The 20889-nt window shown below is 34.1% G+C and overlaps 1 protein-coding gene across 1 annotated transcript in view; it reads right to left on the bottom strand.

The window, feature by feature from the left end:
- The window catches only part of LOC127840328 (uncharacterized), an 18933-nt gene extending 1209 nt beyond the window's left edge, over nt 1–17724 (bottom strand). Inside the window, exons 1-3 of the mRNA XM_052368733.1 lie at nt 17700–17724; nt 16190–16314; nt 45–151 (exon numbers count right to left, since the gene is read on the bottom strand). Of these exons, the coding sequence (XP_052224693.1) occupies nt 45–151; nt 16190–16275 (193 nt within the window). The 5' untranslated portion in view covers nt 16276–16314; nt 17700–17724. The remainder of the gene's footprint in view (nt 1–44; nt 152–16189; nt 16315–17699) is intronic.
- Nucleotides 17725–20889: the final 3165 nt, after the last annotated feature.

The following is a 20889-nucleotide window of genomic DNA, read 5'->3' as shown; positions in this document are numbered from 1 at the left end:
TTAATAATTACAGTATTCAAATGTACCGTTCAGATCACACTTACCGATGTGTGTGCCTTTGCTGGTACTAGATTCAGCACACTTGATCTTCCCGTATTCGTTTACGAAAACACTCATGCTATCTTTTGCACATACCCAATTCACAGGTGTTCTACAATACACAATAAACACATACAATTTTACATTTGATTGCCAAACAATATTGTTACTACTTCAGCATTATCTGCTTCTGCTGAGTAATTTGATGTTGTTTTTGCTGTTTCTAATTTTAATAACATTTCAGAGCAATGTTGGATTAGCATGACAATTCGCCATGAGTTAAACAGACATGTTGTAAGTGCTAACTAGTTGGTTAACCTCTAGGCATAAACGCTTGGCATAATCGCTTGGGCTGTCATGTTTTCCACCTATCATGAAAAAGGAACTTTTTTAAATGAGCATATGTGGTGAGGCGTTGACATACAAAAACAGTCAAGAAAAAGGGGGAAACGGTCGTGTCTATGAAACACACATTAATTACATGTGTGAGTGTGTAAAACTGTTGTCATCGAGGGGTTGGAAGTAAAAATACATAAATAAGTAAAACGTTATTATCAATGGTTTTGAATAAAAATTAGAGTGTGACGTAACACATATATGCATACAGTTACGACATAATTGAATGAAAACGAAAGGAAAGAATCAGCCTGAACTGGGTTTGAACTGTTATAAATGCAAAACATATTCATAGGTTTGCTAAAAGTACTTTAAATATCATGTAAATTAGGTTTTCTTAAGCAGTGCTTTTAAAACAACAGACGAGCATAGCCGAACTGTTTTATTCTCCGAACATGTGCCAAACAAATAATGAAAATTGTGTCGCCAAAACGAAAGATATATTATACAATATGAACTTAAACGGTTGTCATTGCCATATGCAAATACAATATGTAGTTGTATTGGCCTATTGACTGCTTAATAATACGAATGTTTATTATAAAAATGAGCAAGGCGAGTATATATTGTTAATGGTTATTCGATTCATGAAACGAAATATTTATTGCTGTTTAGTAAATGAGATGTCAAAATTGCCTCCACTATATTTTCACATGCAAAATGCAACAACAACATCAGCACCAACGACAATAGCAACATAAACAACAACAACCGTAAAAATTCCATTCGAAAGATTACTTTCAGACGATTTTGCAGAATAATTTAAGTTATGATATACAAAAATAGCTATTGTTTATTTTATAATGACGTATGTTAATTTTTTTTTGAAAACAGGAACACGTAGAGTATCTTGAACGTTATAGAATAATTTTGGTTTGTTGAAACCTGTTCTTTTCAATATCACATTAATTTAATGTCTATCAGATAATGATAGAGAACAAAATAGTATGATATTTTACAAATTAAAACACACTTTTCCCCTACTGCATCTAAACGACAAGACACGTAATACGGTTTCAAATATATTTACCAATTTCGTAGTTAATATATAGGCAAAACACAGTTTACACTGAGAATATATAATGTGTTATTTTTAAAATAGCGTCTCTACCAGTGAAATGTACAGTTGAAGCTAATGTAAGGATGGTATGGTCTTCAGACTTGTAACACTTTATTGAGCAATCCCTGATTCAAGTTCGTAGCTTTGCAAAATGTTCAGTTTCTGAAAGCACACCAATTTCCAGAAAATGTGCACTAATTTTCTTATCATAAACATGTTAATGACATTAAATATCTGCTAAGGGTTTTGTTGTTTTATTTTGCTGTTATTTGTTGTCTTAAATTCATTAAATTGTAATTAATATGAAAAAAGAACATTGTTGTTTCCTTGGTAACAATGAATATTTATGATTTATAACACTACTTCTGTATTTTGTAATCATTTATGTGTATCGACATATGCGAATAATGGAGTTATTAGCAACACAAACTGACCAGCATAACATGAACTGATACTTTTTGAATTCAGATTTTGATTTTTTAGATGTAACAATTTCATAATATATGCTTATTTTAAGACCCGATGGGTCAAAATATCGTTCACAGCCACATTTATACTGAAATGTATTTGCTTACTTTTATTTGAAATGATGTCATGTATTTTATACTGTGACGAAAATGTTTTGGGTACGAATTTGATGATTCACGTTTATTCACGGTTACATTATAATTGCCTCCCTTAGTTTTAAATTTGCCTAATAAAACAACAATCTCTTGCACGACGGTTACATTACATTCACCTCTGTGTTGGGCTCAGAACGGACTATTCTTATGAAAGCGTCTCATTAATGTCATGATCATACCAAGCGTTCATCATTGAGGTTACAGTATACTAAACAATCTCTTGCACGACGGTTACATTGCATTCACTGCATTAAAGAAAACCATCTCATACCATGATATCTTATATCAGTCTTAATTCATTATTATAACATTGATATGGTTTTTTGATGTTAAGAAACCAAAATACATAAACACGTCGGAGCAATTCCTAACGTCACTCAATAAACATTATGTTCGATTGTTTACATTTGTAAAGTGCTTGGAATGATTCCATCTGCGTAAATGAGCAATAAAATAGTTCCAAAGAGTTGCATTAAAACTCGCAAGTTTTTGCAAGATTTATCGTACATTTAAAAGTCATATTTTTTAATTTAATGCATGCAATCTTAAATATCCAATCAAATATACATTGAATGCGTTTGTTCGGTTTTAGCTATTTGGTAGACAAAATGGAGGGCTGAGCCTTTCACAGAGTTGTATTTGAGGGCAAGGAACGACAACTCTGCGTGGAGATTGATAAAACAATACGAAGATGGTTATTTAAAAAACACAGTAAGTTCAGTTTTTGTATAATACATGATTTATTATGAATGTCTAGATCATTTGATACTTTAGAAATGTGTGTAAATAAAATCCTGCAAACAAATTTATTTCTGAGGCAGTGGAGGAGAAATCGATAGTATATAATCTCCGTTGAGTTCGCAGGGCAATCGATTAGCTTCGTCAAAAGCGAAGGAAGTTCGGTAACTTCGGTGGTTTCCGGATCGTGTCTTTCCGTCGGCTAGGTTGCGCACTGTTCGCCAGTATATAAAGGCTCGCAAATAGGCGAATTGGTCACTAATGCGGATGCAATCAAGACAACATCTGAAGAAAGGGGGCGGTACCATAAAGAACATTTCTCTGGAGCATTTGGGTAATTACGTTGACTTCAAACGGTGTAGCCCGGGATGCAGAGTTCTTGTTGCAAGTTTAGAGGGTCTTCAGAGGGTTGGAGTCTACGGAAGTCGCTCTAGGTGGTGGACGTTTCAACTTGGGCCTTGGGGGTCATTGAAGGCAACTGTCTCCTGTTTATCGCACTGTAAATATTCTGTTGACTTGATTACTTTTAATTTTGTAATCAAAAGGCAGGTAGCCTGAGGAAACATTGAATTATATCGTTATTTTGTAATTGGTCTTCCGAGGGCTGCGGAAGTCACATCGTCATTATGAGGCCGCGCACATAGCGCTTGGTGGCGGCTTCAGGAAAACGACCGATTCGCGCTACAATAAAATATTAAATTATTTTAGTCTGCTGTGGCTATTCTGTTGCTGTGTTTATATTGGTGTAATAAAATAGTAAATGTAAACATATGTTTTTACTTAATATCAAACTAGATGTCTATAGCACTTAAATAATTGCTAGTGTTTCGTTGAACCATAGCTACTGGTTCAGACAGCAAGACTCAAACACATTACAAAATTATTAATCAACAACACTGAAAAGGATTATGATACTTGTTTCACGCGTGCCTTACTGATGACATGGTGATGGCATACCGATGATTCACAATTGGTGATTTGTGCAGTCAACGAGATATATTAAAGAATCTGTGATTCGTGAAGACACAATCATAGTTGACTCACAACATGAAGGATTTGTAGCACAACAGATTTATGTCGAACGTATAATCATAAGGATGAAACCTTACATATGATAATCACTAAAGTTTTATATCAAGAAATGCTGACAAAAAGCACATGTGATTGCAGCATTGTGTATTATGAAATAAGAATTTATTCAGGATGTTTTCATTAACGGGCCGAGAGATTGTGCTAAATGTCTTGTGTCGTTGACAGGGAATTGTATCGACTATTGCATACACTGACACTGTCTGTTTATATTGTGATTTATAGTTACTTATAAATACATACGGATATCATTTGGTTTTGGTATACATGAATACATGTACATTGTTTTATCATCATACGTCGACATTGGCTTTCTTTGAATTCAGCAAATAACTGACACGACTAAATGTCATTCTAAACGTTCTGCTAGATATCAATTTTCTGTCGTTAAGGTGTGTTGATTACTTTCTGACCGTGGCTGGTCTTTAAAACGAACATTTTGGTACAATGTATGAAAATGATGGTGAATATCTGTGTCCGCCTCCTCAGAGAGGGTTATTTAACACAAAATAAAGTAACGTTTGTTTTACGTGGCTATAATTATTTCACACTTGATTCTTTCACATACTTCTTTAAGTCACAGTGAGCATCGAACTGCTGAATTCGAGTTGTGATCTCCTAGAATCTTCCTCAGTCTGCAAGTGGAACTTGGTCCTTCTTTTACGTAAGAGAACTTGCTCAGCTCCTTTCCGTAAGATCGCTGTTTGTCTGTACAGACGCCTCGCAAAACCTGGTGACCATGCCACATTAACTGCACATATAACTGCAGATATGTGGCGTCATGACTTTGCGTTCCCTGCTTGGCTGACCGTGCACTCGAAACAATCATCACAACTGCAAAATCTTCGCCAACAACAGTTGGCTGATTTTGATAAATGCACATGCGTGTGACAGTGATGAAATAAACATAAACATGGTTGTTTAAGAGCAGTTAAAGTCAGTTAAAAAGGTACAACGATGTGCAAAGTGTACGTTTATGTGCTTTTTGGATTTTAAATGCCCCGTAAACGAAAAAAGAGCTTTCCAAAGACAGTTTAGGTAGCTTCTCAGAATACAAAGAACCCGCGTATGTCGAAAGGCAAGATGGCGGACAATGGGAGCGGTTTAAACAATCTATCTACACCCACAACAAAGCCAAGTGGCGTTATTCAATCACCACAGATGAACGGCTAATTTTTGCAGGCAAGTCAGACTTTCAATACAATAAATCCAATGACTACAATGTCTCTATTCCAGACGAATAACAATTATTGCTAATTATTTATGAATCCTGTGTCCCCAGGCTTTAGTAACTTAAATCCATCGGAAACTCCAACTATAATGCGTTCACAGCCGAATACAGACTTTACCGCAGTGTTTAGTATGCTCATGTCCCGGATTTATACTGTGGATAAGAAACTTTCCAAATTAGAAAACTTACAACTGTCATTGAACACCATTACGGCTAAGTGTGAATGCATGGATAGGAAAATATCACAAATTAAAAGCAAAAAGATAGTGATGTCCTCGAAAACTTAATTAAAAGCAGAAGGAAATTGATTTACTGGCAGGACGATTCAAGGTTAATGACAATCTCACGCAACATGAAGTAACGGACTTAGAATGCCGTTGTATGAGGGTAATCTGCTGTTTTACAAATTATCCGAGGAAAAAGATGAGCAGTGTGACAGGAAAATCCTCGAATTTATCGAGGCAAAATTAGGGATTGAAATATGCCACAGAGACATTAAACTGAATCGCGCACACATAATTGGGCGATACAACAGCAACAAAATTCGACGAATTGTGGCAAAATTTGCATACTATCCATATAGAGAGAGGGTCCGAAAGGCGGCCAAGAATCTCAAAGGGACGCCATATGGTATCTCGGAGCAATGCCCGAAGAAAGTGATGGACACTAGACAGAAACTGATCCCTTTTATGAAAAAGCAAGGGAGGAAAATAAAGAGGCATTCCTGAAAGTTGACAGACTTTTCAAAGACGGTCGTGAGTACACGCCCAGTGCCTAGCAGCAAGGTTAGAATGTTGTAAGATGTGTGGTATGGAACGTTGAGTGGCTCACAGCGGACAAGTGTTCAACGCAAAAGTTTGTTAATCTAACTTCACAGTACGATATAATATGTCTGACTGAAACATGGACTAACTCTAAATCGAATATTTAACTTGGCTGATACGGTAATCCAAAACATTCATTTAGACGTTACCAAAATAGACGTGCGAAACGGGCAAGTGGTGGCACCTGTGTGTATATAAATGATAACATACGAAAAGGAATGTCTCTTGTTAAAAATGAAATCGACTGTATATTATGGATTAAACTGCATAAAACATATTTTAAAATTGAAAATGATGCTTACATTGGATTTACATATATTGCGCCCGAAAATTCACCTTTACATAACAGACTTGATGACGACATTTTTAAGACGCTAGAATCCGATATAAACGACTTTTAAAAGCTTGGAAATGTTTATGTAACAGGGGATACGAATTCAAGAATAGGCTTAAAAAAGGATTAGATAGCACATGACCATTGTTTAAATAATCACGATTATATTGATATTGATTACCCACTGCCTAGGGCAACTTGTGATACGAAGTCAAACCGCTTTGGGGACTCAGCATTAAATTTATGTATAGCTACAAATTTTCGAGTTGTTAGCGGTAGAGTGCATAACGATAAGAACATTGGCAAATTAACCTGTTACACACACAACGGGAAAAGTGTAGTTGATTACCTTTTAACGCATATTCCAAATTTTGAAAATATTGTGCACTTTGAAATAAATGATTTTAATGAATTTTGCAATCACGCACCATTTGAATGTAATTTAAAGACTTACGTCAAAAATAGCGTGTCTACCTCTAGGGCAAAACTTTTATTTAATGGAATTCAGAACACCGTACTGCTTTTATTTCCGAAATATCAACGGACATCTCAAGTCCCAGTTAATGAATGGTATAGAAAATAGTATTAACACGGATGATTTGGTGTTAATGTTAACCGATTATTTAACGACAAAAGGCAACCCGCTTTTCATGCGCCCTGTAAACTCCAAGACATATACATTTGAGACACATGATCAAAACGAACAATTATGGTACAATGAGGACTGTAAACAGAAACGTAAAGAATATAAAGAGGCTCTCTACATTTTCAATTTAAACAAGGATGATAACGCCCAACAAATAGTACTTGCGAAAAGAAAATCTTACAAATATTTATGTCGCAAATGCAAGACAGATTATAACCGTAAATTGGGCTGCAAGATCAATAATATGAAATCTAAATCACCTAAAGAATTTTAGAAATTGTTTAGTAAACCGTCTACGAATCAGAAAGGGGAAATAATTAAACGAGTTTGACGACCATTTTAGTACTCTTGCAAATAGTGGGGCTCTTCGTGATAATGACACCACTTAATTTTGTTAAGTGTTTTGACAAATGTAGCGAAAAGGCAAGTTCTTATCCTGAACTAGACAGACATATTTCGTTGGAAGAAATTATATCGGCAACCAAAGTTTGGGTAACAATAAGGCATGTTCGTCGGATAACACCATAGTTGAGTATTTTAAAGAGAGTGTTCATGTTATAGGCTCTGCATTGGAACTGCTATTTAATTACAGGAGACCCTTCAGTTCCAAATGACTAGCAAATAACTACGGGGTATTACTCTTGTGAGTTGTTTTGCAAAGCTATTCACAGGTATCTTGAACGAGCGTTTACACAAGTGGCTCGAAAATGATATTTTATCGGATGCAAAGTTCGGTTTCACCCGGGATAAAGTACTGTTGACGCAATTTTCGTTTTATCAATCATTAATTGAGAGTCGCTTAGATGATAGGAAAAAAACTATTCTGCTGTTTTGTCGATTACTGAAAGGCTAATGATTTAACAGATCGCATGCATCTTTGGTTTAAACTTATTCAGTGCGGTATCGACGGTAAATTATTGGCCGTAATAAGGTCATTATATGACCAAGTCAAATTGAGTGATAAACACTTGAATAGTATCTCAGATTTAAATTTGACATAGGTTTATTGCAAGGGAAAACATGCTCACCAATTATGTTTTCTCTGTTCTTAAATGATATTGAAATGTATTTACAAAGTGATATAAATTACGGCATAACCATTGACCAGCTATACATTTATCTTTTGTTATTTGCCGAAGATGCAGTATTATTCCCCGAATCAGCGGAGGGATTACAATCGTCGTTTAAAAATTTGAACGAATATTGAAATAAGTGGAATATTACTGTAGATGTTGACAAGACAAAAAATGTTATCTTTCATAAAGGTCGTTTGCCAGCCGGGTACAGTTGGTTATATAATAACAATCCTATTGAAGTCGTAAAAAAAATCAATTACCTTTGTATAGTACTGTCGAGTAGCTGTGCCCATATACAGGCTACAAAAACGCTGTCGGCAAAAGCGCTTCGGGCGATGAACTCATTATTTAGTATTAAGAAATCGCTAAATGTACCAATCAAAATAATGTTTAATTTGTTTGATGCATATGTTGCTTCGATCCTTAATTATGGTTGCGAGACTTGGGGATTTACTAAGTCTGAAAACATCGAACGTGTACAGCGTACATTCCGTAAATGACTTCTTAATGTCATATCCTTTACACATTCAAATGCATTGTATTCCGAAGTTGGAAGATATACGTTTTATATTTGCCGTTATTTGAATTGCGAATAGTAAAATATTTGTTAAGACTTTTTGACTTTAAATCTACCAATTGTATTTTAAACAATATTATTCGTAAACAATGCGAAGAAGCAAGAAGCATTACACGTTCCAAATCTTGGGCATGAAAATTTCGAAACCTTTTACAAGAATCTAGTTTTAACGACGTTTGGTTGTATCCAAAATCTGTTTATATAAACACCTTTATTCCAAATTCTCGAAACCGATTAAAAGATATTTTATTTCAAATTGGATAAGGACGTTAATGACAGTTCCTCATTGTACCTTTTCAAAGAATTTAAACCTATTTTGAACGATCAGTTTTCTTAGATATCTTGGAGAATTCGAAATTCAGAAATATCATTGCAAAAATGCGGTTATCATCCCATAGCCTTTTTATTGAAACTGGTAGACATCAACATATTCCCTGATTTGAACGAATATGTACACACTGTTCATTGATCGAAATTGAAGACGAATAACGTTTTGTACTGATATGTCCTTTCTATGACAATTTAAGAAATACTTATTTGCCTAACTTTTACAAAAGAATACCAAGTATGTTTAAATGTGTGTAATTATTGAATGAAACTAAAACAGCGGTATTATTTTGTCTAGCTTATGTTTGCATCAAAGCTTATAAACTTATGGCTGACAATATATAAATATGTGATGTTATTTGATTTGATTTATTTGAAAGGATCTTTTCAAAAGAATATATATCCAATTATTTAAATGTTAATTGTTCAAGCATTGCATTTAAACACTCTTTGCAAATTAAGAGCGATTTCTTATTGTTCTGGCATTCTCACATTAACCCATGTTAGTATATAACTGATTTATCCCATTTTTATACCGACATTGACAGTATAACACCATATGGAATAAACTAGTCTGTCTCCCACCTTGTTGAATATACCTGTCGCGTGCACGGACTACTTTTTATTCTACCACTGAATGATTTTTCATAAGAAATCTCTAGAGTCAAGAAAACTTTAGCTTTAAAATTATACGACCTTCAACCTTTAGATCTAGTCTAAGGGCATAATTTATCGTCATCCGTATAATGAATCAGCTGATTGATGGCGTCATACAATGACATACTTATTGCGTCATCTTTGTGATGTCATCTTTTGGTGTAGACGAAACTAGTATGGCTTGTTTTCATTGAGTCGCGGGTTCCCTTTGAGTCGTGGTTATAGAGATCGCATGAAATCACTTGAAAGGACGTTCGCAGGCGCTGTAGTTCGTTCCGGTAAAAAGTTTGACAGAATCGGCGTTCATTTAACAGATCAAAATGCGTCAAAAACATGTAAATAATGCAATCAACAAAGACCCGATGCATTTTTATACACAAATAAATACTATTTCTACCCTTATATTGTTTCTAAGTAGCACAAAATCCCTTATTTATGCGTATTTCCCATGTTACATCGTCTCTTGACATTTGTACACAAATGACGGTCGGAAATGAAGGTATGCGCATGCGCGAAGCACTTGCTGTTAACACACGAAAGTTTAGGTCACACTCAACAAATTGTTCCGTAATTGAATTGTAAAAATAAATTAAGAAACAATGGGTTCACTTTGAGAATTCCAATGAAACACATTTATATTTTTATATTTCAGAAACAACCTATCAGACTGATGAAATGCAAGGCATATTCTAGGGAAATGTTGATGCGTGCATACAGGGCAGTGAAAGATGACCATTTGCCAGTTGATAGAGCGACAATCATGAATGGTTTGCCAAAACAAACTCTGAGGGGAAGAGTGTTGAACACAGTCAAGATCAGCTCAAGGTGGGGAAAAGATTCATTATTCACCCATGATGAAGAAGAACTGCTTGTTTGCCATCTGTAAGGGTAGGCCCAGGTTGGGTATGGCATTAATCGCTCTAAGTTAAATTTTCTTGCAGGTGATTTGGCTGTGAAACTGGGTAGACGTTTAACTGACTCCAAACTAAGCAACAACTGGTATTATGCCTTCTTGAAACGATGGGTACACAGGCTGAAAGTCATTACACCAAGGAGCCTTTCGTCGACAAGAGCAGCCGCAGTCACACAGGAGAATATTGACAGCTACTTCAGGGATGTGGATGCTGTTCTAACCAAGTTCTCCCTGAAGTGTAAGCCACATCTGATTTATAACCTGGATGAGACTGGCATTCAGCCAGAGCATCGACCATCAAAGGTCATCACTGGAGTTTCGTCAAGCAAAACTCAAGCTGTCACCTCTCCGAATACAGGCACCACGACCATTATAGCGTGCGTTAATGCGGCCAGAACAGCACTACCCCCTTACTATGTGTTCAAGGGAAAACGGACAAACGATGACCTATCGAAAAATGCAGCAGTTGGCGCAAAATACGCCATGTCGGATTCTGGATGGGTAAACGGGAAGGTATTGATGAAGTACCTTGAAGAACACTTACTGAAATTTGTTCAACGAGGATCAGGTGACGTTTCCAACCCATACTGCTCATATATGATGGCCATGCTTCACATGTCTCTATTGACATAGTAAACTGGGTAAGAGAGCATAATGTCATACTGTTTGTGCTACCTCCACACAGTTCTCATGCCCTCCAACCATTGGACATTACATGTTTTGGGCCGTTCAAGTCCATTTTCCACAATGAATGCCATCTATACATGGCTAAGAAGAGGGGAAGAGTCATTAAAAAATATGACATAGCTGACTTGTCCGGGAAGGCATACTTAAAATCCATGACACAAGGAACAATCCAGTCTGGATTCCGGAAAGCGAGCATATTGCCTTTTGATCCAACAAAAGTACCTGCTGAAATGATAGTGCCGTCTAAATCATTCCCCAAAATCATTCCAGAATTGCTAGTTAGGACCATGAAAGAGCTCCTAGATGAAAAGTTAATGGAAACAGCTCAAAAATCTAAACCTGAAAAACCAAAAGCATATGAAAATAAGACACAGTACAAAAAGAAGAAACCAACAATGGGTGGAAAGGCCATTACAGAAGACTCTACAAACTTTCAGCGGCTAGAAAACAACAGAAAGAAGAAAATAACATAAAAAACAACAAAGGGATCAAAACAACATTTGAACAAATCACCCTAACCAAGCACAAGCAAAGGAAATATCATGGACTCTGACAATGAAAGCGAAATTGAAGAAGATGAAGATCCATCTAACAACTGTTGTATATTCAAGAAGTTTTCATCGCCAGGATTGGATCAGTGGGATGAACTTGTGATCGTCAAATGGGCCCAGTGCACAGCGTGTGGTCATTGGTGCCATCTGAGATTTTGTTTACAGATCCGAGTCGTGCGCCGGCTATCTGATTTCTCCTGACTTATTGTGCTGAAAGAGAGTGTTAAATCTATTGACAGTAACATCTGTAAGGTTGTTTAAATAGTAATTTTATTATATTGTTATGGATCAGTTAATTTCAATCCATCAGTATGTTATGTTTATAATTGTTATTGTTGTTGTGTAAATAGTAAGTAACTAACAAGTAATTATTGAGTTTATGCATAACAAAGACTTTTGCATATTTGTCAATTACATCAATTGTGAAGATATTTTGCAATGTATGTTTATTGACTTTTTTTTTACATGACAGCTTTATAAACAGAAATGAGCTGTTTTAATTCTTAATAATTGATCAAATTATTTGTTTGTCATTTAAATTATATATTGTTTTAGAAAAAGACGAATTGCATATGTATTTCAATAAAATTTTATGATTATTGTTTGAAATAAATGAGTTAGTTAATATTCTAATAATAATAATAAACACACACACACACAATAAAACACTTACTTGGTTTGCATATTACATTCAATAAAGAATGTAACCTGCAGTTTATATTACATTCGTGTGTTTACAGCATGACATATTTGCTTGCATACAACAGCCAATCAGAAATCACGACTAAAGGAGAACGTATTTCCAAGATGGCCGCTTGACATGGTGTAAACAAAACAAATAGAATTTGTGTATTTGTTTAAAACAGCAAAAAGTATCCAAATTGATTAACAAAGGTATATATTTGTACAATTCAATCTTAATTGATTTGGACTTTTTAGTTACTAAAATATTTTACCGATTTATACACAATCGCCCACGACTTAACACGGCTATAGCATAATACTAGTAGTATGCGATGTCTGGGAATAAAACATTGAAGAGGCGCATTTTTTACGTGTTAATATATCGTGGATGTTATTATGAAAAAGTGCATATTCTATGGACTACTTACATCGGATGGAACCGGTGGGACGAAGGACTTAGATCTACATGTAGATCTAGCATATTCGTGTTATTGATTTTCAGAAATTGACAGAATGTGCGTGCCTATTTGGATGTAAAATTGTGTGTGTAGAGCATACTGATGGGTGTGTATTTTGGTTTAGTAGTATATTCGAATTGTTTTGCTTATTGATGTAAGTAAACGTAAGGGTATTTTCTTTGATGAATAAACTTTGTCTTTGTTATTTTATGAAAGAAAGTCTATTCAGTAAGAATTACCCGTTTGCAACAAGTGTTTCAAAGTTGAATCAAAGCTGCAAAGAATTAGTACGGATTATCTTGTGTTTGAGGCACAAACTACAGGATGTGAAGGCTAGATCTAGAGCCATCAAAATCTGCAGCGTCCATGAACAAATAAGGCGATAATAGATTTTTTTTTATAATTTATGTTTCGAACGACTCTGTGTGTAAATATACATGTACATGTATGTTGACATCGACATCATTTTGTCAGGAGCAATCGCCATATTGGGTTTTGATCATTTTCTTTCGAAAATAAAATGAATAAAATCATCTTTTCGCGGTCGTTATGTGTTACAATTTGCATGCTGCGTAAAATTGAATCGAGGCATATGATGATGTTTTTTGTCATTTTACAATTTGTGTGTGAAATTTTTAAAGACTTGCGTACCAGAACAAATACTTTCTATATCACTACGCATGGTTACATTAGTTAGATTTTAAGCACTTTTAAGAATGAATTAAAATTATTGTTAAGGTTATTCGATCTATTTATGTTAAATGTCATTTTGAAAAAATTGGGATAAATAGTTCAGCGTTGAATACAGAAAAGTTTATGTTGCTCGGCTCGAACACCGAAAGCGCTCGCCAACGCTCGCGCTCCCGGCGTTCTAAGCCTCGCAACATAAACTTCTCTGTATTCAACGCTAACCTAGTATTCTCTATAAAATGTATACAATTACATGTATTGTTGACGCATGCATGTGTTTTTTTTCTGTTTATATTGTTTTGACGATAAGCTGTAAATGCTTAAGTCGTAAATAAACATTCTGTTCTGATCTGATAAATGAAGTACTTTAGCATCGTCAAGTGCGACTAAGCAGACTGTTCACATATAATACTCGCAATGACTTTATATCATTCCCATCATAATATTGACCAGGTAATCCTCGCGGTCCTCATACGATAGGTTTGACCATGCCTGGCGTTTGACCCTCTAATATTTGATTCTATCTCGTAAATGACATGGAAACATAAATATACATTGATTAATTTATAATCTTAACTTAAAAACACATAAATTGATTTTTTAATCACCTTCACATTGCAAGAAAAACCAGAAAATGCATGCCATATTACAATTTACTTTAATCCAAAGGAACCTAATCGAAATATATTTCACTCAAATATAAAATACAATAGATGTTGTTGTTGTTCACATTCATGTTCATTTGAAACCGGGCGAACTTTATAAAGCACTGTATTTATCAATAGTATATTGACATTTGTATGAATAAATGCCGATAATAAGTTTAATGAGTTCAACACAATATGATTAGTTATCAGATGCCGTAAACTGTGGGGGAAATAAAGTTTGCTCACTTCGATTATTTTTATCTTAGCCGGATGTTTGCATGATTTGTATACATGTTTTAAAAAAAGAATTGCAGGTAAGATATAAGACTGCGATCATTGGCGAACAATGTTGGTAGATTTACGGTGTTCAAGTAAAAATACTTGCAGGCTGATTTTTGAAGTTGATGCGGTTATGTTTACTTCTTATTCGAGATCCACAAAAGTTTGTACATTTCTGGAGTGCTAATCGATAATCAGACTCCTAGACATTTCACTTCTGTAATGGCAGACGGTAACGTGACAACAAAATCGCGTCGGTCAATTTATGTATTTGAGATTGTCCATACCATGCAAAATTTGTTCATGACATTGCTTAGTTAAAAATAACTTACAATAATTCGATTTCTTACCCAAACACATGTCCCTCACAGCCATATAACATTTTGTTTATGTATTAAGGTTAATTAATCTAGTAAATTTCAAAACCTTTTTCACACATTCACTTAAGATTGTATTTGGAACCTAACTATAATTTTTTGAAATAAAATAATATTTCCAAGCCTACAAGCTCTGAAGCAAAACAATAAAAACAAATACTGGGAAGCAGCAGGGTTCATGCTAAATAGTGTTTATTACCGCAAAAGCATGGGCACTACTAACACCGAAAAGTATGCACACAGTGCCGATTTTGTATCCAAAAAGAAAGATTGTTACATGATACACATGCTTTCTTATGTTTACCATCAACATACATATTTTCTGCACTTACTTGTAAAAACAACTGTTAGTATCTCTAATGTATTTTTACAAGCATCTAAACAATCTCTGCATTATTTCCATACACATTTGTTCAAAGTTTACCTATCAGCAATACGCATCGAAAAAAAAAATACAAACGATAAAATAACAACAGAAAACATGCATTAATGTGTGTGTATATATATATATATATATATATATATATATATATATATATATATATATATATATATATATATATATATATATATATATATACATACATATAGGTATAACTCATACGCCCAATCGGGGCAAAACAACAGCAGTGCTGCTTAAATAGAAGTGATTATGCAGAGCATAGGTATAACTAATACGCCCAATCGGGAAAACAACAGCAGTGCTGCTTAAATAGAAGTGATTATGCAGAGCTATGATCTTGTGCACTTAGTCGTCGTACTTTGAAGAATTATGCATGCAGCAAATGAAAACAACCACACAAGAAAATTCATTGGAAAGAAAAGGAACAAAGAAACCCCAAACATTGATAACAACCGGGACTGATTCCTCGGAGCGGTCAGGGCACAGCATTGTAATTTTTAACCACTTTCAGGTCCAGCCGAACCTTACATATATCATAAAATTAATCGCTAACAAGACAAGCTTCTGAAACAATTTTTATAAAATATATCTATTCAAACAGAATCTGAAAACATAACAGCGTTAATATTAAGATTCGAATTATGCTTAACCCAAATTCAGACTTAGCTTAGAAAATATACTCATCCTGATTACGATTCTTCGATATTGGTATAAACTGTGGACTGTTAGGTGCGAGCATGCTAAAATTTAACAACACACAAAGCACATGGTACGACGTTTACCGCACGAAATACTAACAACAAAGGCCGGACATAGACTTATCAAAATACCTTATCTTGAGCATTTCGTGATCAGGTGATCTCAAATTAAAATGTACACTTACTTGGATAAACATCCCGCCGCAGGGCAAGCCATTTGTTCAAGCTTCACCCAGTCGCCTTTGATAGACTTGTTCATAAACCCGAACATATTTCTTGTTTCAAAGAGGGCAAATGCAAGCTGAAGAATCTACAATGTACATTTGGAGACATTTTTTAACTCAATACGTAATCATATCAATATAGCTCCCTTGTTGTAAAACGGATTTTGTTGAAATTTTGACTTAGACTAATTCAACACATATCTTATACTTTATGTTAATTTAATCGAATTTGATCAACAATAAAATATTAAACATTTCACTTCTTAATGGCCGATGGGATTGCAACATTGCGGTCCTGAATATTCATACGAGTCATATTTTATTTAGTTATTGTTATGTTTTTGTGGTGTAAAAACCCACCTAGATTGACGAAATAGAAATGAAATTGGAATTAAATAGCGTTGTACTACACATGATGACTTTTCTAATTTAAATATGTCAGTTTTGGGTAAATATTTATATTTAAACGTGTATATGTGATCAATATATTACAATATGTGCAATCAAACGATAAAATCGTTCATCTGTAACGATCAGATGCTTCAGCAAGTGAGGAAGGTATCCTGCAACAGGCGGATTGCGCGGTTGCGCTGTTGAACTTTTATACAGGAAATTTTGATTTTTAAGTTTATGTTTTCTTGATGTATCAGCCCAGCTTAAACGAAGAAATTTAAATAAAATTATAATTATATCGTGTTTTACCATTTGCAAGTGCAAAAAGAAAAAAAACACATCTTCCCCACGTGCAAAAGCGCACGATTGCATAGGATGAATGATTGTATAGCTATCTTACAAAGAATATAGTAACATGATTACATTTTAAATCAAAATCTGATCTCCTTACTGAGATATTCAAGTTTGAAAAGTGTTGCGTTAGAAAAGTCTCCAAAAGATGCGCTTGTAGAAAACATCGTATTTTCCAAACATCGTAAATTGGATATGGTATTCCGTTTTTTTTTCATTATACTAAAGTTTACGGTTATCAAAAGCAGTCCCACGATACTGTGCTTGACTATTCTTATGTCTGAAAGTAAACTGTCTCTCTAAGATTTAATTATGACCGTGATGGCATGAACTAAGTTTAAATTAGATAAATAAGCTACACTATATAATTCTTGTTGAACGCCGACCTTAACTACAAACATTAGCAAACTGTTTCATAAGAACGAGAAGAGTACTTTCTGCTTCTAGGCTGTAAATACATAACGACTCAGATCGCACATGCTAAATCATCATTTACTATGTGGCGTATATATCGCATATGATATACAAAAACAGAATTCTAAACCGTGATGTCAACAAGAATTGAACGCGGATACCAGTAATAATTTTTGAAAAACAAACTCTACCGCATAACTAGAAAGCAAACGATTTTTGTACATGCTGACTCAAAAACGGATTACAATAAATCGATTATTTTACATGTAGTAAGTCGATCTTATAATGAAAAATAAACAAGACTATTTCTTACAATATGAAAACATCCACCTTTAGTGTCACTCACTTTCGTTTTGACTTGACGTGGTACGTTATCTAGCAATAACTATATTCATAAATGATTTAGCCGAGAGTATCTCATATTGTCCCAAGTATGTTGCATCTAATCTAATCACAATAGTGTTATTTAAAGCTACGTATTATCATGGGTTTGATAATCATTATGCATTTAATAAAACAATTTACAGTTTCACTACTGCAATTCAGTAGGTTTAATTAAGGGATCTGGATGTGCATCAGTATGAACGTTGTTTCGTTAGTTCATTAATCTATCTACAGATGCAATCTCATAACCGCTAAATGCAGGATGGGAAATTAGAATTTGTGATCAATTGTAATCATACTAGGTGGAACATGATGACCGCTGATATTTAAGAATAAAAAATATTAATATGTCAATTCACTTAAATGTTTCTTTTAAAGAAATAGCATCAACAGATGAAGATGAGTACAATCTGTAAATGATTTCCTGCTGTTAACGGTAGTATTTTCACTATGCTGTTGTACATATTTCCTATTCAAAAAATGCGTATTATAAACAAAAACGTAGCTCTTTGCAGCAAGAGGCTGTCTTTTATATATGATTTTGTTCATGTTGCAAAACTTTATTATTGGAAAAAAAAGAGAACAACAAAAACCAGCATTCTGCTGTTTACCATGAAATCGTCATACTAGTTGATTACGGTATACTCTACGAAACTTTGTTTACAGGTGTGTACTTTTAACCGAGAATTTAGTTTTATTAGGTGTTAAATTGATGAGTCTGTATTGTATATGGTAAACTCGTCATGTATCCATAAAGCGTAAAGCTCATATGAAGCGGGTGTTTTTGAAACAGCTACCTAGGAAGGTGCTTTTGACCTTTGTTGACTAAACCAATAGGCATGCTAAACAGGGAATGGCAAGGCAATATAAAAGAGAACTCGCGTTTGTTAAATTAATTAAAATGATAATACTACATTTCTATCCATATAATGACTCCGTGTGCAAAGATTCGTAAAATCCAATACGTGTTTACATTTTATTACAGTTACTATATTAAATGAACCCTTTTACATATATCGGCATGTATTGAAGTTTGTCATTAAATGCCTTTTATTGATACATTTAAACACTGGATCTAAAAAGCTCCAGTAACAAAACAAACATAAAATTAAAGAAAGAAAAAAAGTACCGCTAGACTGGGCTCGAACCACTGACCTCTGGAATAAAAATCTACCGTTTAGACCACTCGGCCATCCGTGCTCATACAATGAGTGATGTAATTTACATTTTATGTAAGCAATCCTCATAGTATCACAATATACAATATCACAATATATAACGACATTAACAGGACTCTCCAGATTTTTCAATCGTTTCGCGTTACAACGCTATATAATATTCAGGTTTTTAAATCGTCAAATGATGCATAAAATGGATATTTTTTAGAGCATGATTACTGTTTCCTCAAAAATATCATAACTTCAACAAAAATTTGCGAATCTGAAACACTTTTTGTTAAATTTTGGCAATATATCAAAACGTGAAAAGGCATCTTTAACTCACCATTGTTTAAATCGAGAACGTACAGGCATTTTAATTCAATAATCTGCTGGGTTGTTTAAACTTCTTTATAAAAGCATGTATCCCTGAACAAGAATATACGAAAATGTTGCAGCAAATTGTTTCAATTGTATAACTATTTCGTTCTAAATTGTGTGTCTGACATACGAAAGTATCATCGGAATGTTTTGCTCGACGGAGGTTCGTAACATATGATCAAAAGAACTGATTGACATTTGATTTGGTTTTGTAACATTGTAATTGCGACTTCAGACCGTATTTTAATTAGTGTCGTATCATTATGTACCTGTTCATAATTTATTTATATACATGACATGAATTTACTGCCCAATTGTTTTGTAATATATCAGTTGAGTCTAATAATACAATATTTATTTTTTTAATTCTTGTTGAGTCTGGTATTTTACAAAACAATAGGATAATAACGTGTTGTTGTGTTGAGTATACTAGTATTTTTTAAGATATAATCTATCAATAAGAGTTCAAAATTTGTGGGAATTAATATTTTGTATAAAGTTAGATGTGTGAATGATAACTTAATGAGCATCTGCATTTAATACCTTAAAAATACGGGGGCTTATTGTTACCATTTGGGTGATACATGTAATACGTTTTAGTGTCAACATGTTTCTTTTGTTGATTTAGCTGTATATAAATAAATAAATAAATAAATAAATAAATAAATAAATAAATAAATAAATAAATATATATATATATATATATATATATAACAGTGACGTAATGCTCTGTTATAAGGTGAGCTTAATGCTTGGAGAAAGTGCTCGTACTTTAAATTTATAACAAGTAGGCATTGTTATAGGAAAACGAAATTAACAAAGCTCGGTAAGTACATTTAAAGGTTTTAAGTTACGATATACTTGCATAGATGTATGTGATCCTTTGAAAACAAACTTTAATTTAAGTAAAAGTCAAACTTTTTTCCACTTATTGATTCGCATACAAACTGAAATGTGGTAATTTTAAAGTACCAATATGCAAACCAAAAATATTAAATGAAGATAAAAAAATGTTGAAGACCTGATATTGCTACTGTTCATAATGGTGAACGTTTTAAGTGGAAATTTATGGAACGCCATTACTGACTTCATATGACTGTTGTCGTTGTTTGCAGTACTTTAACCATTATTTTAAGTGGAATATACATTATGCTTTGTGCAATTTTCTTTACGTTCGGTACATTCGTCATTATTGGCAGTAGTTAAAGCATTACGCGAAGTAGTAACAACATTATGTTCTGTCCAAACTTCTTGACGTTCTGTACATTCAACATTATGTGTAGTAGTTTTATCATTATGCGCAGTGCAAACGTCTTTACGTTCGATACATTTGTCATTACGTGCAGCAGTTACATCATTATGTGCAGTAGTAACAACATTACGTGCTATGTAAACTTCTTTCCGTTCGGTACATTCGTCACGACTCATTATGTGTAGTATTTTTATCATTATGCGCTGTGCAAACGTCTTTACGTTCGGTACATTCGTCATTACGTGCAGCAGTTACATCATTAAGTGCAGTAGTAACAACATTTCGTGCTGTGCAAACTTCTTTCCGTTCGGTACATTCGTCATTATGTG

The sequence above is a fragment of the Dreissena polymorpha genome, chromosome 8 (genome assembly GCF_020536995.1).
Source record: "Dreissena polymorpha isolate Duluth1 chromosome 8, UMN_Dpol_1.0, whole genome shotgun sequence".
NCBI lineage: Eukaryota > Metazoa > Mollusca > Bivalvia > Myida > Dreissenidae > Dreissena > Dreissena polymorpha.
Note: the sequence above shows the minus strand (reverse complement) of the source record. Positions and strands in the feature narration are given on the sequence as shown.